Source organism: Acanthisitta chloris, unplaced genomic scaffold, assembly GCF_000695815.1.
Source record: "Acanthisitta chloris isolate BGI_N310 unplaced genomic scaffold, ASM69581v1 scaffold3432, whole genome shotgun sequence".
NCBI lineage: Eukaryota > Metazoa > Chordata > Aves > Passeriformes > Acanthisittidae > Acanthisitta > Acanthisitta chloris.
In genome coordinates, this window is record NW_008662014.1 from 100,693 (window position 1) to 122,209 (window position 21,517).

The 21,517-nt window shown below is 40.0% G+C and overlaps 1 protein-coding gene across 1 annotated transcript in view; it reads right to left on the reverse strand.

Moving 5' to 3' along the window:
* GATB (glutamyl-tRNA(Gln) amidotransferase, subunit B) overlaps positions 1–19,668 on the reverse strand; it is a gene marked incomplete at its 5' end in the record, with an annotated part of 42,035 nt that extends 22,367 nt beyond the window's left edge. Inside the window, 3 exons of the mRNA XM_009070420.1 lie at positions 1,143–1,341; positions 4,134–4,247; positions 19,518–19,668. Of these exons, the coding sequence (XP_009068668.1) occupies positions 1,143–1,341; positions 4,134–4,247; positions 19,518–19,668 (464 nt within the window). The remainder of the gene's footprint in view (positions 1–1,142; positions 1,342–4,133; positions 4,248–19,517) is intronic.
* Between the last annotated feature and the right edge of the window lie 1,849 nt (positions 19,669–21,517).

Sequence of the window (21,517 nt, forward strand, 5' to 3'; positions counted from 1 at the left end):
CAATAGCTTGTTGGCGTATAAGAGTGCAACTGGCTAAACAGATAAAAGAACTTGGGCTTTTTTGAAATAAAGAACTGAAAAATACTCCCCCCCATGTATTATTTAGTAACTGTCACTATGGGCCTAGCTGCAGATTGCTATAAAAACTTTTCCATCTATTTTTAAAAAATAACAGGCAAACCGCAGACAACCCTCTAACCCCTGACGACATGCAGGTATAAGAGTGCAACTGGCTAAACAGATAAAAGAACTTGGGCTTTTTTGAAATAAAGAACTGAAAAATACTCCCCCCCATGTATTATTTAGTAACTGTCACTATGGGCCTAGCTGCAGATTGCTATAAAAACTTTTCCATCTATTTTTAAAAAATAACAGGCAAACCGCAGACAACCCTCTAACCCCTGACGACATGCAGAACAGAAGGAACACATTCCTTCCTGCCTTTCTCTAGAACTCCCATTTAAACCAATCAAATTCCAGATTCACAAATATTTATCTTAAACTAATTTTGGAATGGACAGAACTGCAAACAGATGTAGTCCAGTTTTTAGCTTCAGGACCTAGCTTTCAAAGAACAGGAGCAGCTGCAGCTCTTAACTTCAGTGGACACCAGAGCAGTGTGTCTCAGCTAGGCTAGGCCATCCAGGTTGCTGCCCATGTTGTGTGCTAACTTGGACCTCCCCATTTACAATTCAAACTTAAAAGAGAAAATCTACATTTTTTTCAAAGCTAATAATTAAAAGAAATGTCTGACTCATGCACTGACAAATTCCAACAGCTGCTCCTGCTATACAGACTTGGTTCACTAGGTCTGTGATATTTTACATTTTTTATTACAACACATACAGTGCAAGAGCTCAAATACCTGTGTGGCTCTATGTGACTGACACATACAGTTTTGAGCAAACAGTATTGTCAACTGTCATCAACCAACAGCAAAGTGAAAGGTCCACTGGCAGTTAAAAAAAAGATCAAGTATTCCCCTGCTTCAAGAGTAACAGTCATTTTGATGAATTTTTGTTTTCAAGAAGAAAGACATAAGGCTGGTTTTATTTTTTGCCTGTTTCCTGATACCCATTTACCTTTAAAGTCTTATCTTACACTGAAAGCAAGAGAAAAATAGGAAAATAATCCAAGTCTACCAGCCCTATTCAAGTCCACAAGAGTCTGGCTCCTTGTGTCATCATGAAGACTCTTTCCACTGTCTTGCTCCAGCTGGATTTGTTTAATCCTCACAGTTTTGGTCACCATCTGGCTCATTTTGTTGTCTATGCAGAGACTGTACATCAGACATCCATTCACCGCAATAGGAACTCTTTGCTGAGTGATTTGATAGCCAGCCTGTCAACAAAATTAGTGTTATACTCAAATGAAACATTCACTTTTCAGAAAGCAGCAGCATGGCCAAGTGCAAATACTGGCTAAGAACAAAACTGAAAATGTAACATCTTCCATAGTGACCTATGTAAGTGGACAGAACATATGCACATCTAAATTCAGAAGTCATTTTGCTTAGATGGAAAGGAAGCAAGCTAGAAGACGGTCTAGAATTCAACATCATTGTAAGAAGCTGAAGGTCTGAAAAAAATAAGAGCACTCCTCAATACAGGCAAATATATGATACCATCCTAATGCTGAAATCATCACTCTCACTAAACCAATTTCTGGCCAAGGATGGCAAACTTCACTGATACTGCCCTGGGGCAGGAAATGGACTGGAAGAGGTTATTTCATGCCTGTGGCTCTGTGTTCATGTTAAATCTTGTTTGAAGCCAGTTGCTGTACTTCCATTCCCAAGCTGGGACTATCACTCATCCTCACATCAGGCTGAATATCCCTCTCTCTCTGTTCCAAATAGTACTCATTAGAGGGGAGGAAAGGGAAGGGGTGGGGGTGTAGAAATCAAGAAAACGAGAAAATCCAATTTCATTAATGTAGCAATTTAAAAGACACACACTGCAACCCCACATAAGGCACACAGCGGATAAATGCCACCTCATGCTTGGGACTCCACTCAAAGAGGAAGCTGTTAACCAGAAAAGGGGCTGCCAGTAACAAGGTATCAGAGTAACTGCAGTGATGTAAAAGCACAAAAGTCAACTGGAGTAACTGCAGTGATGTAAAAACACAGAAGTCAATGACAGCTGAAGTGAGGTCCCCATCCCTTCCTGCTTCCTTGCCTATTCATGGCACTACTGGTGAGAATTAAGAGAACCTGCCAGCCAGATACAAATGAAGTTGGAGGAGCATTTGCATATTTTGCAGGGAGGATGAGTTTATTCTAAAATGTAGTGATGGTGACAGAGCATTGGACTGGACAACAGCAGTCTGGCCCTGTGAACATCCCAATTTATATGTCCAGTGAAGTGCATGACCTTCTAGCCATGATCACTGTAAGAAAAATAAAATAACTGACTCTATGCAGTCTATGCTAATCACACAGCTCTTCCCACCTCCTAAACTTCTCATTAAAATGATTTTTTAAAGCCTGAAATAGTGAGTGACAATAAATAACATGAATCCCATTTCCTATCCAAAGCCCCATTTTCAGGAGGAACAATAATCCCATTGTCAAATGACCCTAAGAGCAGGATTTATCTGTTTTATACAGCTCATTAGCCTAAACTCTGCATCTTATTATAGGGTTCCTGACTAGACAGTTCACTCTGAAATGCAGGTCGAGCAGTTTATTGTCAGTGCTTAAACTGCGAAAGTCAGTCAGTAGAAAGCCAGAATTACATGCTTCAAGCTAATAAAATGTGTCAGCACCTCCCTGACCAAATTCCCATGTTTTCCTGACCAGAGGATCCTGTAACACGTTTGCAGACAATAGCAGGCCACTTGGTGCCCACACCTTCTTCCACCTCAGTGTTCTCCTCTTAATCACATGGATGTGGAGTCTTTCCTATAACAGCATTCATCCATGTAACTTCTATGCAGTAGACTGATAGCAGCAGACATCACAAGAATATGAGAGGCTGTTTTCAGTTTAAAAGCAGAAGCACTAAAGGTACCTTGCAAACAAGTCTCTGATATGTTTGGTATTTGTGATGTGTAAAGGAATTTTGAAAGTCATAGTTTTTTTCCTGCTATTTCACATTTTCTCCTTCATGTCTTGAAATGGGCTTTAAGACAGTCTACAGTTAAAAAAAACCCAAACACTGACAATTCAAACTGCTAAGTTTGCATTTCACATTCCCAGCAGGTCAGTACAGAGCCCACAACAAAAGGGCCTCCTACTGGCTCACAAATATTAGCAAAGATATCCTCATTTCTGATCTTTTTTGCAGATAAAATAAAGTCCCTTTTTTTCTTTTAATGCAGTTAGCAGATCTTCACCCTCAAAACACAGAAAGCAAAAACTAGTGTCCTCCTCTTGACAGATTAGTGTTAAACTGAACATTCAGTACAAATAAGCTGACAGAAAAAAAAGTTTAAAATTAGACAGGTTTCATTTCATTAGAATAGAAAAAAAGGCTCCAACATTGCTGCAATGACAGAAGTCAGGTTCTTAAATTATTTCAATATTTCTACATCCACATCAAGAGCAGCAACATGTATTTGACTTCCAGTGACTCCTTCTACCTCACACAGGAGCTACCAACAAATCGTATCACAAAGACTCAATTTCCCAATTGTTTTTGTTTTGTTTTTTCATTTATTGGAACCATGACTGAGAAACCTTTGAAAGGAAATGAAGTATTTTTAGGTCCCTAAGCACACATACAGAAAGATGCTACTATGCTTATATCACTGAAATCTGTGTTTGTTATATATTCACTTTATTTAAAGGACTATTATCAGACTGCTTTTACCCTAACAGACAATTAGTACTACACACCAGGAATGGACAACTTAAGGGACAAAGCAGCTCCAGCTCCCAATTCAATTATATTAAGCTACTGGAATTGTGCAGCTAAGCAAGGAGTCAGCAATCAAGAGCAATCATATTCAATCAGTGAGCACCAGGGTAGAGCTGTCTATTTCATCAGGGCACAGCACAGCATCCTCTTGGGGTGAGCAGAGCACTGACTGAAAAGAAAGCATCTCTTCCCTTATCCCCTACTGCCATCCATACCCCAGACTTGTCCTTTCCTACAGCCGCAGAGGGACCAGCTATACTGCATACTTACAGGCAGATCTGCATAGAAGTAGTGTTTTCTGTCAAACAAGGACTTCTTGTTTATGCTACAGTTGAGTGCCAGGCCTGTCATCACTGCTGCTTCTACACATCTCCTGTTGAGAACCTAAGGAAACATGACACATGGTTTTGCTCAGATACTCAGTATGTAGCAAAGTGTCTCCCACACACTACCTTATATGGAGCATAGATTCAATTTCGCTTGCTTTCAGCCACCATTAGATCTCTTTCCTTGAGTGGGTAGTTCTTATTCATCATTAAAGTTGTGGTAGCTATAAACCTGCAAAGCTTTAAGATGAAAAAACAAGCTATTCAGTCGTTTTGTCATACCACATAATGAGGTGTGCCCTTTTCTGGCTTGCTACTTTTGCAAACATTTCAGTGCTTTTGAATCTTTGAGGGTACAGGAGACAAATCACAGCAAATGATAACTGACTCGTAACCAGCTGCCAGCTCATCCTGGGAACTGGAAACACAGGGATTTGCATTAGGGAATGCAGTGCTGTTTCAGTAAAATACTTCAGAACACCTGTAACCACAGTGAATTCATGAGTATCTTCATATACAATAGATTTTAACGCTTTGGTTAACCAGGATGAAATTAAATGCCCTGGCATGCTTTGCTAAAACAGTAGCCAAAAGACAACAATTTCATCCCATGGCTACAAATGAAAGTCTCTAGTACACAGGTAACCCATGGGATTACGGTTCTTGCAGAATGCCATGTGACCTGAAGGCCCAGCAAGGCCTTCATGAAGAAGTAAAGGAGTTAAATGCAGTTTCACAACATAGACCCAGCACTCTCAGCACTATACCCTTGTACCTCCTCAGCAGGGTCAGGATCTAGAGGAAAAAGAAAATTTCACTCCAAAAAGTACTAAGTTATGCCTTTTTCTGATGTGCTCCCATTAATTTAACAGTTCGTTTAACTAACATCAAATGGATGAAACTGAAAAGGAAAAAAGACTGAATTTGTCTTAGTACAACTGTGACATGCTCACACTTAGAGCATTTTGAAACAGGAACAGAACTTTATCCATCTTGTTCTGTACTGTACAGCTGCCAAGAAGTCTATTTCCAGCAGGACCATTAAAGGGGCACATTATGTAAAAGAATGTACATGACTTCATCTGCATTGACCAGAACATAAAAGGCTTAAATAACGTTTTCTTCCATGTCTCTGACAGTATTTACTTTTTATATTCTCCAGCCTGATTTCTGAAAACATATTAAGCAGCTGTACATTTCCCATCATCCCATGTCTCCATCTGAAAAAAGAATCTCTTTGCTTTACTTATTTAGTATTTTTAAAAAATCAAAATAATAAGAGAGTATATGGAAAACTATTCATGTAATAGAAACTTAAAAATTGCTTATACAGGAAAGAAATTAAATATTTAAGACATTTAACAAGGGAACTTTCAGATCTTTAGTGTAGCTATATATGGCTAACTAGAACACATCATCTGTTCAGGCATATTTTACTTATTAAAAAATTTAGAAGATACATAAAGCAAATTCTAAATGAGAAAAAAGGAAGAACAATTTCCCTTTGAAATACTGATCTGCAGCAAAATGAACGCAATTAGTCCTGACTGTAATCTAAAGCAAAATTGGTAACTACGAAATATTAATTTATTTCAGTAGCATAGCTGCAGTTCATTATATAGTTGATGCTCCTGTTGTCAACAATTAAATGCTTCCAGACGGTACAGAGACTTTTTTTTACTGTTTAAGGAATCCTGTAAGAGTGCTAGACAAACTGTTCAAGGTTTAAAATATCACCATATTTCTAAATACACAGGCAAATTTCCCCCTACTAAAGCCTTAAGGCCCAATCCTGTTCAGCTTTACAAATTAGGGTGGACCATGCCAGTCAGACCTTTAAAAACTGGTCACCAGAAACCCATTAAGCCTCCACAAGGACTGGCTGATTCAAAACACCACTGCTCTAAAGCAGCGACCTAGTATCTTGCTACAATTCCTAACGGCGCAGGGGGTCATGACTGACTGCAAACAGCAAACAAGACAGAACCCAACCCCTGAGTCAGAATCAGTCAGAGCTTCATTCATAGCACATTCTTCAAACACAGGTCTAGATTAGCTAACGACTGCACTACTACTGCCTTTGACCACCTGCTCTTCAGCTTTTGCTTCAAACAGGGTAGAGTGTATCTTACTCATTGTCCTAAGATGTAACAGTGTTTTGAGGTGAAGGACATGATTCCCACACACATACTACTTACACCAGAAAGAACCTTTTGCACTACTGCTGACGAACCGTTTTGGCAGCTCTGAGGAAAAAACGGCATAAAAACGTGAAATACTGATTATTTTTTACGCAGCATTGCTAAGCATTTAGATGACTCTAATTTGTATGTGACCCCAGTGTACTGGATCATGCTAGCCAAATCATTGTATGTGCACCCTATATATGTATATGCACCATGTATATATTCATTCAACTTCCTGTGCTACTCTGTAACCGATCTCTGTGGTGGCAGAAGGCATTGCAAAGCAGATCTTTCCCACTGTGGCACCCTGAGATGTCTACCACGTCAACCTGCTTCCTCTGAGCTGTGTGACTTAAGAAAAACCCAAACAACCAGACGACCCTCTAGGTCCTCGAAAATCCAAACTTACCAGTTTAACACTGCTCCATTTCTGAAGCGACTACTACTACCCACTCCAGTGATCATGGCTGTGTGCACAAAGCAGAGTTGTTTAAGCAAACTACTACTTTTCCTTGAAACAAGCCTTGCTTTTCAAATAATCTGCAGTGATAAACATCAATTCAGTATGTGAAACTTTCCATACTAATGACCTAGAATAAGTCCTCCAGCTTGTTTATGCAGTAAGCTGTTATTAAGTTGACAGCTTTGACTAGCACCAAAGATTTAAATTACTGGCTTGAACTGACAAGCTGCCTGTCTGGTATGTTAGCAAAGTGCTGGCCTTGAAAGCAAGCTGTGTAGTTCCTGCAATAGTTATGGACAAAACAGAAGAGTCTCTACAGACTTCAATATTTCTGGTCTTCTAAAATGGAAGCACCCCTCCTAGTATTTAAAGACAATCCTAGAGAGCTATCGCAAAAGGCAATTTAAACTGTTTGTATTGGAAACTCATGAAAAACCTTAACAATGGCATTGCACCACCAGCACCATTTCCCTTGTAGCTGTGCTGCCCTGCTAGAGCACCATGGTAACTGAGCACTAAAGGAATGAAAGAACAATCCAACCAAGATCTCTCTTTTTCTGGTACTTGTCTATTCTTCGCATCTAATTCACAAGCGGAAAGACTCCTTTTAAAAACTTATCACCTTTATTTGCAACTTCAGTTTAGTCAGGACCTTGGTTTTAAATACAAGACTATTCAACAGCTATACAAAACCATACACAATAGCTTCAACGGCACAAATCCCCACCAAAGGCAATTTTCTTGCAGCTTTTTCTTTAACAGCGGGTTTACTCCTTATATTAATGCATTAAAGAAAGCTGGCAGCCTTTTAGGCAAAGATATATGTTTCTATATTTAGTAAATTATAATTTTTACATTTTAAAGAGGGTAGGTATGGAGCTTCTTGTTTTGCTAATGAGTATTATATAGGCTAATTGGGGAAAAAAAGAGAAGAAACATCTAGATGTCTCTCCTGGAAGAAGTTTATTTTTGCTACCTTTTACAACAAAAATAACAGTCTTCGCAATAACATTTGCACCCAGGAAGCCTACATTACAGAACAAAGTATTCCTTGTACTAAAACCAGTAAATAACCAAATAACCAAAATAATTCCTCACATATTTTTTAAGTTTTTGATTTTAGGTCACACATTTTAATAAAGTAGATTTAATATTAATTGATTATCTTAAGACCTTCATTCCCTACTTCTAATCATGAAAAAAATAAGCATTAATCAGACTAACTACAGGAGTGTTTATCTAAGAAACATTTAATTTTAGCTCCTTTTCATTCAAAGCAGCTGAAAGAAGGAAGTAGTGCAGAGCACTTAGCCAGCTCTCTGTAGACCAGGCAGTAATCTTTAGAAACCTCAACAGATATATCTAATCATATTTCCCAGTACTCCCATTTCATATCACTCTGATTTTTATTTGCTTCCACTAATGGATATATTCAGTCTTACTATTCTTGCTGTATTAAAAGTACCAACTTTCAGCAATATATGGTTCTTTGAAGTGCAATCATAAGTTAAACTTCACAATAAACTACTCTTATATCTCCTTAGCCAAAATGCAATTGTGGCTGTTCAGTCTAACACTGTAGATGAGTACATCACTGCAGCATTCTGCCTTGGCATCCTCCCACATGCAGAAAAGGGACCAACTGCCTTGTAGCTATGCATGCACAGAATGTACATACAATAACTGAAGAGTTGACCATTTCCCAAATGAACCATTTATTTCAACAGGTTACAATCAGACTCCAATCCCTCTAAGCATACAGTGAAAATTTTTTTAAAAAAACCCAAGCCAACCTATGTCTTGTATTGTTTGGTCTGCAAAGAGCCCAAAATTCCAAAACCTGGGGTTTCAAACTGCAGGAGAAATTAAAAAGGCCAGCTTCAGGTTTAGGTCTTCTGCACTGCAGTCCAGCATCTACTTCACAGCGCACTTCCTGCTCCAAGATGAGCATTATGTTCTTATCCCTAAGGAAAGGGGCGGGACAGTAGGGCAGGAAGCACCAGACATCTTAAATTAAGATCTTATATTAACAGAAAGAGATGCCAGCTTAAGAGAACAAAATGGCAACTCAGAAGTTGAAACAGCAAAGGAAGGCAGCAGAGGGGCATTAAATACACTTAATATATTTTGTAACTTTACCTTTCCACAGTCTGGTAGCAAAGCTATATGCTGCTATATAAAACATTATTATTGATAACCTTGTCTGTTGGCAAAGTTGGCTTGTGGTGATGCAGCACATAGGGATTCAAGTCATATCTTAAAACCAGGCAGTTCTGAGATTAAGAAGTAGCCAGCTCCCAAACACATTACTTCATGTGTACTCAAAAGAATAAGAGGGCACATTTCCTCAAAGCTGAAGAGCTAGCCTGAAAGCTCAGATCACAAGGCTTAGAACTGGAGGAAGCATCTTTCACTGCCAGTGTTGACCAGAAAAATTCAACAGCAGCTAGAAGAAAAGCTGACCCTGGGAGCAAGAAAAAGAGGAAGGTAACACCAGATACACAGCTGCTTTTAATACTGACTGGCTTATGGGTGTCGCAGCCCAATGGGGGTTGCTAAAAGAAACACAGAAGGAAAAATCCATTCAGACCACAGTATGGGCAAAGTGCTCAATGGTCTCAATGGAATAAACCTGTTTTCTGGGGTGGTAGGAAAGCAGCCAAATCAGTGGCTTGACTCAAACCAGTGACCTTTGTAACTCACATAACAGCAGCAGCAGCTAAGACCTATTTAGTTTTAGTTTTAGCATGCAGAGCTAGTTCCAAGCAGGAGAACCCACAGGGAAGACAAGACAATGCAATGGTGAGACAGTGATTCATGCTATCCATAGCCAAACACTCTGTTTATATGGTGTTTCCATAAAGGAGTCCAGCATCCCTCTAGCATCCCTGCCCTCCCTGTTGACAGCAGTCTTCTGCATCTGCCACATGACTTCTTTTGACCTGTAATAAGAACGCTCCCTCTTTTATACCAGCTGAAATTTAAACCATTGCTAATGTAACCTGATCCCGGACAAGAAAAATACAGGAAGATCCAGTGAAAACATTTCACTGCTTCCAGAGGTAGGGGACTGAGCAATGGCTAAAACCTAAGTTACAGAATGTGCTCAAATCCAAAGTCAACAAGAGCTTTGAGGTAAACCTTCTCAGACCTTTGTTCCTACACTGAGCTCCACAAAAAAGGCAAAAAAGGCCTTTAAACCCGAATAAGATCTGCCTTCTTCAACATAACATAGATTAACTTCTTAAATGGAGACAATTCAAAGCACTTAGGACAGAGTAGTTTATAAACCAACCCCAGCCCTGCTCATCCCTGGAGATGGTCCTTTGCTCATAGGCCATGAGAGTGCCAGGTATGTGATTTTCTGAGTTGTAACAAATTCTGACCTTTGATACACATTGACTGTCATTTTCTATTATTTCTAAGCCTTGGCTATCAGCCCTCTGCTCCTTCTCCCAATCTTTGCATGTCTGAGAGCCTACACTAAACATACACTCAACTCTCTGTCCTTTGCTCTAACTCCCTCACTTCTTTTTTCTCCAGTTGCTGTCTCCCAACATACATTTATCTGTTCCTTAGAGAGGCAGCTGTCTTGCCCTGAGGGCTGACCCAGATCTCTTAAGAGCACAACATATAAACCTGGAGTAAACCAAAGTGGTCTTTCACACATATATACAAGAATATACTAATTCAGGAAAAAACAGGTGACAATACAGCAAGTCTTGCAAAGAGCTATTAAGAAAGCAAACTGGAATTATTCAGTTTTAACAAAGCTGTTCTGAACATCAGAAACAACAAAGACCAATTTCCCTTAAATAATATCCCTAGTTTGTTTTACCTAAGCAGTGACCCCAAAAACTCTCTCCTCCATGATTCACCCATTTTCTCATTTCATCAAACATCCCAAAATCAGCATGAAGTGTCACAAATATATGAAAAGCAACAGCCCAAATAAAACTGAGATCAGTGGGAAGACTCAATCAATAATTTCTTCTTCATATGCATGTTAATATATTCACAAGAAACCTCTACAAGCCTAAAATTTTTTGAGGCAGATTTGGCTGAACTTGGCAGCAAACATACAAAACTAGTGTTTGTGTACAGAAAGCAAAGGTTGTAGTGGCAAAATCTGCATATGCAACTACTAAACACCACTTGCAGAAGTTTACATAATTCTCTCAAAATCAAATAGTCATATTTAAGGTGGCAAGGTGACTAATAATCAGAGAGAACATAAAGAAATTAATTTACCCCAGGAACCAATTACAGCCTAATTGCACCAAGATAAGTTTCAGACAAAATACATAAACCTGACAGTTATGCAACATTACACACAAGACAGCTAACCACAAACAGAACAAAGACCCAGTCTGTAATTGTGTGTCATTACTGTTGGACAATGCTTCCCTAAATACCTTTCAATGAAAAAGCTCTTCAAAGAAAAAAGTGTTTAGAAGATGAAAGAAGAAGCAACATGTCAGTTTCCAAAGTTAAAATGCTAAGATATTGGAAGAACCATGAGACTTTTGCTTAAGAGAGCACTACTTACATACACATACATGCAATACACTACCTTGATTTCCTAAAGGGAGTCACCTGGAACCAGATTGTTTGTCTACATACTATGGGAAAACTAAACCAAATCAAACACCTAGAATGCCAGAGCATGTTTAGTGACTGATAAGAGAAGTAATAGAAATTTGTACCAACAAATCCTCTCACAGGCCCAACTTAAAGAAATTCCTAGCCCAATGGGAAAAGCTACTGCAAAAAGCTAAGGTGCAGCAATTTCTGACTGAATTCAGAAAGAGGGGAACACTGATATGTCTAGCTGTCAGGTAATGGTTGTTCTGTCCAAAAGTATCAAACAGGAAACAATAACTGCAGTAACAGAACTGTATGAAAGGCAGCAAGACAGTGGGGAGCAGGAGTTTGCACTAAGAAGCAGAAAAATATCTGTGTAAAGCAAAAGGCAAAGCAGTAAAAAGCCCAACATAAAAGGAGGTAAGAGAAAATACACAGACAACCTCACTGAAGGATCTACTGAAACAGGTGATAGCAAGATGTTTTAACAACTCAGTGCCACTCTAACAGGAAGTTTACATCAGCCAGAGGGACCTGGTAAGGGTGAACAGGAAAGGCCACAAGAACAACGAACAGAGAGAACTCAGCAGTTACTGAGATGCTAAGGAGATAAAGCCCTACAGGAATTGTTAGCATTGACAAAAAGATTAAAACACCCCGAATGAGTGTCAGAACTACTCACAAATACATGAGACATAGCAAAATCAACAGAAAACCTTACAGGGGACTCAGCAAAGCTTGAGAGAAGAGCAACAAATGTCACCAAATACTTCAAAGCACAAAAGCAGAGACATCACCAGAAAAAATGGCCTACAGTTAAGTATGAAATAAAGCTGAGCTAAGCAACTGCAGTAACTGCGGATGTACAACACTTCTCAGACCCCAAGGAAGGAGTTTAGTTCCACAGGTAACCCAGGGGCTGTGAATGATCCTATGAAAGACAAAGAAACACAGAGAGGAACAGCCCACACCATAACCCAGTTCTGAAAGTCACCTGAACCTGGACTCCCTCATCTTTCAAAGACTTCTTCTGCCCAGTACAACAGCTTCGAACTGATTAATAGTTTGAAATTATGTAGGCAGGCTTTAATCCATCGTGAACTCAGCAATTTAAGGGCCTATGAGCTGCAAAGGCATCCTCAGGGAGAAATGGTTTGAAAGCCTATTTCACTCCCCTAGTTTTTTTTTTTAATTCTGTGGGATTTTCTTCACAGAGGCTTTCCAGGACTGCAAGTCCACAAAGCTGAGATTGTGTGATCACAAAAGACTGTTAACCACTGATGATACAATGTATGTCACACACCCAAATATTATCGGGAAACAAGGGACTGCAACAGATAGGTACCATCAGTTTCTAAGAAAAATCTCCTTTTTTCCCCTGTAAGTACAATTATTACAGTTTTACTGAAATAAGCAATGAGCAGTTAAAGTGAACCTAGACATAAGTAAATGGTTTTAAATAAGCATGAATTCACTTTTTTCTTCAGGCATTGCCACTAGTTTATTTTTAGAGGAGAGCACATGGATACAACAACCTAGGTATCACGTGGTTTCAAAGAAAAGAAGAAAAATTATATAATGGAAGCTAAACCAACATGCATACAATGATGAGAAGATTGTCCAGTTCCCCAAGAGAAGTGCAAGCAATTAAAAATGTAGTTATCAAAAGTCAAACTAAGAAGCAGATTTTTTTCAAAACAAAGTAGTACCAGAAGGGAGTAAATTCACATGCATGCCAGCAGGAACGCCAAAACAAAAATGAAAACATAAAGCAGCTGTTGCGATCACCAGATTTAACAGGCACAAGATATCAAAAAGTCTAGTTTCAAGCTATAAAGCATAAGTTCTGGTCTCAAATGCTGTTTCTGTTCCAGTATGAATAGCTGACAGACAGATCCACCAAAATCTCACCCAAACCTCTCAGTGCCTTTGAAAGCAAATGCATCAGATAAATCCAGTATATTGCGATGAAATGCGAAGGCTATAAAAGTCTGATAATCTGTCACCCAAGACATCTGGAAAAACACAGGGTACCTGCCACTGCCAAGAACAGATGGATACAGTGTCATTACAGGAAACAACCTCTACAACCCCAAACTGTGTATTAGCCCTGTCATGTCCCTGCGCAACCATCTCAACAGCACAGCAAGGAGTGGAAGGCAACAGCAAGATATACATGGTGCTCTCAGCTACTGTGCAGTGCTACGGTGAAATCCACCAGCTCTGGAGAAGAGTTTGGAGTTTAAGTTGCCAGCGGTGCAATGCCAGAAGGAGCAAGGGCTAATAGGTGCTCTAGCACCGCTCTGTACAGCAGTGCAATGCCAGAAGGAGCAAGAGCTAATAGGTGCTCTAGCACCGCTCTGTTCCATAAAAAAGTTACCTGACGGCCCAACTGTCATTATACGAGTGAGAGAAGATACAGTAGGACCAATGCACACCTCTCTATACTGTTTACAGATGGAAAAACTAAAGGAGTTAAAAACAAGAGGATATGAAAATCTCAGTACAAGATAGCAACAATGAGATCTCAAGCCCTTGAAGATATCCAGTAGAACAGGGAAAAAATATACTCAGATATACCCACACATCTCATATGATACACTACAGCAGTGTTCAATACAAATCTTACTCTGTTTCTTCTGAAGTCAGAAGGTATTTATCTTTTGTTCATTAGAAAAAGAGCTTGATCATTACCAATTGTTTCTAAAAGAAGATAAAACAAATGCTGTTCACACGAGAATGAAATTCAAATGCATGAGTGTATCAAAAATTCAAAATACTTAAGATTGTATGGCTAACATTCACTCAAATCATATTAATTTAAACCTTGGTTATGTAAAACCTAGATTATTTCTTTGTACACTTGCCTACAAAGGACTGCCTACAATAGGATCATGCTTTCACTTCAGTCATGCAGGAGACAAACGCAAATCGTGCATCTTGGTGTGATTAGCAACAAAGACTAAGCACAGACAAAAAGGTTTCAGCCTTTAGCTACTAGATCTACTATCTTATTTCTGTGGCTGAGCTATAATTAACCTTTAGTCAGCCACCTCAATCATGAAAACAGATAATCATGGATTCACTTTCTGTGAGCCCAGTCTTAGCTTTAAAAACATTTATAAAGACTCTCAGAATTTTCAAAGAGGCTAAATCAGACTGGGAGCACAACCACCTTTATGGCTCTTCAGAAGAAATTTAGTTCAGTCTGCAGGTGTGATGCACTACTGCTACCATGTATAGCACAACACCTTCTTTAAAACAGATCCTCTGAAGATACCAGGCTGTGATCATTAGCAAGTCCATTCACAAAGCAAAAAACTGAGGCCTTTGTACATCTCATTACATGTAATTTATGTAGTTGTATGTAGTCTGAAAGAAAGGAGAGCCTAGTAGTAATTTGAGTAAGATGCTGTCTAGTCTAGTGGTGAGTGGCTTCCATCACCACAGGGCACAAAAAGCGTGCCAAATAGCATGGGATGCGCCATTCAGTCTCACTACTTCCAAATTTGCCTTTTTAAACGAAGATTTGCCACATCAGTCAGTTTTGGCTGGTCATTCTCACCTCAGTGGCCAGCAAGGTCTTGGAGCAGATGGAAACTATGCTAAGGCACATGGAAAATAGTCAGGTGACTGGTGACACCCAATGTGACTTCGCTAAGGGCAAATTGTGCCTGACAAATTGGGAGGTCTTCTATGAAAGGGTTGCAGCATTGCTGAATAAAGGAAGAGCAACTAACATCATCTCCTCAGACCTGAGCAAAACATCTGATGCTGTCCCACACAACATTTTGTCTCTAAACTGGAGAGACGTGAATTTGACAGATGGACCACTGAGTGGATAAGGAATTGCCTGGATGGTCACATTCACAGTAGTTTCATAGGGGCTGGAATAGACCATACAGACCATCTAATCCCAATCCCCCTGCCATGGGCAGGAACACCTTCCCCTAGACTAGAATGCTCAAGGCTTTATCCAACCTGGCCTTGAACACTGCCAGGGCAACCTGTTTCACTGTCTTACCACCCTCACATTAAAAAACTTCCTGATATGTAAGCTAAATTTCCCCTCTTTCAATTTATACCCCTTAGTCCTTGTTCTATCACTATGGTTTCTCACAAAGAAATCCTCTCTAGCTTCCTTGCAGGCCCCCTTCAGATACTGGAAAGTTGCTATGAGGTCTCCATGAAACCTTCTCTTCTCCAGGCTGCATAGCCCCAACTTTCCCAGCTTGTCTTTGTAGGGAAGGTGCTCCAGTCCTCTTATCAGCTTTGTGGCTCTCCTCTGGACTTGCCCCAACAGTTCCATATCCTTCTTATGTTGGGGACACCAAAACTGTACACAATACTCCAGCTGGGGTCTCACAAGAGCAGAGTACAGGGGGAGAATCACCTCCCTTGACCTGCTGGCCACACTCCTTTTGATGCAGCCCAGGATACAGCTGGCTTCCTGGGCTGCAAAGAAAACTCAAAGACTTGCAGTCAATGACTCAATGTCCAAGTGGAGACCAGTGATGAGTAGTGTTCTTCAGGGTCAGTATCGTTTGACATCTCTGTCAGTGACATGGACAGTGGGATCCAGGGCACCCTCAGCAACTTCACCAGCATCACCAAGCTGTGTGGTTGACATGCTGAAGGGCAGGGATGCCATCCAGCAGGATCTGGACAGGCTGCAAACCTCATGAAGTTCAACAAGGCCAAGTGCAAGGTCCTGCACCTGAGTCGGGGCAACCCTAAGCACCAATACAGGCAGGGCAGGGAATGGATTGAGAGCAACCCTGAAGAAAAGGACTTGGGAATGTCAATTGAAAAGAAGCTCAACAGGACGCAGTAATGTGCACTTGTAGCCCAGAAAACAAACCATGTTCTGGGCTGCACCAAAACCAGAGCGGCCTGGAGGACAAGGGAGTTGATTCTCCCGCTCTACACTGCCCTTGTGAGACTCCTCATGGAGTACTGCATCTAGCTCTGGGGCCCCCAACACAAGAAGGTCATGGGTCCAGAGGAGGGGCATCAGAGTCATCAGATGGCTGGAGCACTTCTCCTGTGAAGACAAGCTGAGAGAGCTGGGGTTGTTCAGCCTGGAAAAGAGAAGGCTCCAGGGAGACCTTATAGCAGCCTTTCAGTACTTAAAGGAAGTGTACAAGAGAGCTGGAAAAGGACATTTTACAAGGGCCTGTAATGAAAGGACACAGCTTGAAACTGAAAGAGAGTTGCTTTAGATTAGATATTAGGAACAAATTTGTTACTGTGAGGGTGGTGAGGAACTGGAACAGGTTGCCCAGAGAAGTTGTGGATGCCCCATTCCTGGAAGTGCTGAAGGCCAGGTTGGATGGGGCTCTAAGACACCTGATCTAGTGGATGGCATCCCTGCCCATGGCAGGGAGGCTGGAACTAGATGATCCCCTAGCTCCCCTCCATTCAAATCATCCCATGATTCTATAATGACGTTTTCTGCCTCATGCCAAAAACAGAAGTGCACCTGCATAGCTCTTCTTCCCATAGCTGTCTCTCAAAGGCACATTATGAGAGCAGCATAGTGAAATGGCCATGACACTAACACTCTGATGGTCCTCCTAAGGCCTACTTGCAGAAGTATAAAATAAGCTGTATTAACATTATAGGAAGAAAATATAAAGAAGAAAGATAGAGGAGGGCTAAATACATTCTTCTAGTTTTGTTTCTCCTGTGCAGAGCATAGGCAAAGGCTCACACCCACACTCGTTAGTGACCCAGAAATGTAGAGCAGCCCAAAAAGCTCCCTTTAGCACCATCATTTCTGGCCCCATTGTGAAGCAGTAAATACTGGCATGGCTGTCTCTTCTAACCATCTCATGGTCCCACAGTAAATTTAAATCCCTGTGACACTGAAAACTGTCCCTATAGTTCTCAATTTAAAACAGTAGTTATTATCTGCTAGGGACAGCTCAACTACTATATAAAAACTTTGCTCCAATTTTTTTCATTTCTCAACAAAACAGAGTCCAAAGGTAAGGCATTAAGTAAGTAAGTAAGTAAGGCAAAGGTAAGGTAAACCTTCCAAGTAGTCTTACTAGGCAATAACCTAATACCATTTGTTAAAATGCTTTTTGTTGGTTTGGAGTTTTTTTACAAATACTTCGAATTTTTTAAAACAACATTACATCTTACAAAATTCACTAAAATCAAATTCTGCTTCAGATACTACTGCCATGCAAAAATCTCCATACAGTTATTTCAAGAAAACAAGCCCAACTGATTCCAGAACACTAGTCTCCAACACTAATTCCTGTGCAGCAAGTACAATGGGAAAATAAAGCCATGACGACTGACTGGATTTTGCATCACATTCTACATGCAAGAACATACATTTTGTAATATCCACTTTCAACTCTATCTTCCCCAGTACTACGGTAGGAAAAACATTTCTTCTCCTTGTATAGATAAAAGCAGCTGGTAGAATCTAACATAACATCACTACTTTAACTACGTTAACCTAACCATCCTGTTTTTCGCTTCTCAGGTGCAGCTATAATCTCTACCAAAGCCCACATGTACTGGGGTCTTCTCAAGAAGGTCATAGCAAGCCTCATTTTAGAGCACTTTAATGGAGGAAAAAGCCACACACACTCTACCCTCAATAAATAGTAACATACAGAAAAATTAAACTCTTCATAAATACTCACTTTTGTTCACTCAAGAACAGTTTTTCTATTTGACTGAGGATAAGTATTAGACAATTTAGGAGGATTTCTGTGCATTAACAGAAGGTTAAGTAGAAGGTCTAAAACCAGAATCTTGAACTTTTTTACATTTTGTGACTACCTAACCTAAACCTGCTCCAAATGAAAGGAACAAATTTTCTGTCTTTAAGTCTAACTAAATTCTTCTAAAACCAAATGATTGCATAAGATTCCCATTATCTCTGCAAAGTTTTCAAGATAAATATACGATTAGATCTGAAACTCAGCCCTGAATTGCCACTGCGACTACAGTGAAGTCCCAATTTTATCAGCATCTAAACTTCACTTCCTTAATTTTCAATACCTTTGCAAATACAGAATGAATATATCAATTCATTTCTCTTTTTAAGGATCACACGACATATATTGAAACCCTAGAAATTCAGCCATAAGTTAATTCTCAATTTCAGACTATCATTTAAGGCTGCTTTATGGTGATGAAAAGCTTCCACTAGATTTAAACACATGTATCTGCAACTGGAATTCAGACTTCCACTCTGATAAATATACTCAGTGAAACACTTCTGCAATAAGTACCTTGACACCATTATAGTCTCTGCATGCTTGTTGCATGTGACAATGCTGAGTCTATTCAATATTTATTTTCACTGTACAGTAAGATCTTATGTTATACTTTAACTATTATTTTTACATTGAACTTGTTAGATTCTCACAGAATTCTACAGCAGTACTGTCATAGCCATCACAGTTATAATTAAGCTGTGAATTCAAAACCTTACTATGTTTTCACTAATAAACCTCATTGCTAAGTGCTAGCTAGCTATGCTGACCTATTAATCCTCAGTGTCTCACACAATTACTTTTTTTTCTATTTTAATTATTAAATAATTGCTTTGCTGTGGAAATAGGAATGGTTAACACTTTCCTAAATTGGAGACTTTCTACTTAGGAAGCAAAGTACCTCCATAGTGACACATTCCAAATGGCAAATGACAGCTCCATAAACAAACATATGGCAAAGTAACATCAAACGGCCACTCAGAAATCTAAGATGTTCTTCTTTCCTAGGGCTTTAAGCATCTCTCATATTTGAGGAATTTCCTGTGTGGCATACTAACCAAATACACCCACTCTGGCCTGAGAGAAGTACTGCCATTCATTCAGTATGTTGGAGACACTCCTTTTTTTTTTTTTCTTTGCAGAGGATATCAAGTATCTGTGGCAATAACTAGGGAGTGAGTAAATTGAAAAGAAACAGTCCTAGGCATCTCATGTTATCAAACAAACAGAAATTAGAAAAATAAGTAAAAGTAACTCTATAGTCGAATCCCATGAACAACAAAATACTAGAAACACGATCAAAGTTGTCTTGACATTAATCCTGATATATGTTAAATTGTAACTTAACTTACTGGTAAAGTTCCTGGTAAAGATGCATCAAAGAAAGATACCAAAGAGTTAGGAGGTGCTGCAAACTGGACTTGGGAACCAGAGAAAAGTTTTGAGTTGGAACTGATCTGTGCATGAATTTCCAGACCCACAACTGGTACCCATGGAGCAAGACTGAAAAGGAAAGAGAAGAAGGGAAAGTCAAGTTAAATATAGATGACATTAAAAACCATGAACATCTAGAAATACAAGAATTATTCATTCATTTATTAAGAAAAATGAAATTTTAATTGTAAAAAAATTTGTAAATTATGTTGCAAATACATCTACAGTGTGATGGAAAAAGTTGTGCTGCAATACTGGTGAATTGAGACTACTTGACAATGTAAATGTGGGTCCTATATGGCAAAGTGCCCTCATTACATACAGAAAGAATGTTGTTTAAAAAAGAAGAAATGCAACAGTTTGAAACTTTTAACATTTCCTTCCATGAGAAATCTTTGACAAATTAATGAGGCACACTTGCATGCTCGATGAACCCTAATTTGGTGCCTCATGAAAATCACAAAATCATCATAAACATGAACTACTTCTCAGGTAGTTTGATAAATCTCCAGACAGGTGGCATGATAAATTATGTATTCTTTGTCAGCCATTCACTTGTATGCTGGGAAAGGTGGCTCTCCAGAGCAGTGTTAGTAGCATATTAGCATAAACATTAGTAATCTGGTAATAGAGAAATCATCATTTCAACTAGAGAGCTACTGTTCTCTGAACGTATGCCACAGAATAAACCTTCTCCATATCATCTAGAAAGTAATTGCAATTCTCACATCCATAACCTTTCTACGGACAAGAGAAAAAGGTCACCTTTACAGCATGAATTGCTTGACAGTTTCTGTAAGTAATTATCTGGCCTTGTACAAATGAAGTGGCACAAATAATATTTCAGTGATGAAATCACATTTTTATGGCAGAATACTTCAGCAGTATGAGTACCCAGACAACTACAGGAGATAAGCAAGCTCTGGAAAAGCATCAAGCAAATACATCAAGCACAGCGTTCCTTCCAAAGGTGAACATAATACATTGCCAAGATTTTAGTTCTCCATCTGCCCTCCAACAGCTGAGGACATCCAGACAAACACCAAACGAGTGATGCAGATGCCACTTACATTGCTGCTTTAAGAAAAAGAGTATTATCATAGAAGATTCAGGTTCAGATGTTTAAAGGAGTTACTACATTTTGTTTTACTGAAACAGTATTTTCTTTGGTATTTTCAACTATTCATAAACATGGCACAAGGTTTAAGAAAAAAATGTGGAGGTTTTTTTAAAGCTTTGGAGGTAAATCTATTTAATTGCTTCCTGCACTCTTCAGAAATGCATCCCCATCACATCATGGCATTAAAAATGACACCAGGCTTCACTCAGTCAGCGTGCTGGCTTGCACTTAGAGAAAAACGAATTTGCATCAGTCAATGCTCGAGTCCTGCTAACAACACTGATGAGAAACCTGGAGCTTCTTGCCACGTTTGCTCAAGGATTACGTTTATTGGTGCCTCTAAAGAATCAGCAGTACAGTTCTGCCAGTGCCTGTACAACTTCCCTCAGGTGATCAGCTGTGCAGAGAGAAACCTCCAGCTCACCACAGAACAGGGAAACTTGTCCAGGCTGTAACTTTCAGCTGCAGTTCCAGGCACACTGCCCAAGCCTCACAGCTGCCCGCTGGAAGAAAAGGTCTCCTCTGGACCAGAACAACCCTTCGCAACACGCGCGTGAGAGCTGCTGTAGCCCTGGCTGTTCACACCCCGCACAGGGAGCGCTCACGCTTCCCGGGCCGCTCGCCCCGCAGCCAACCCTACCGGAGGGCAGGGCCCTGCTGCCAGAGCCGTTACCGTAGGGTCTGGGGAGGGGTGTGCCATAAACGCGCGCGGGAAAGGCGCTGCCCTATACGGCTCAGAAGACGGTACTGAAACCCTTGTGCCGTGCCCACCGCACCCACGCCTGGCGCCCCGGCCCC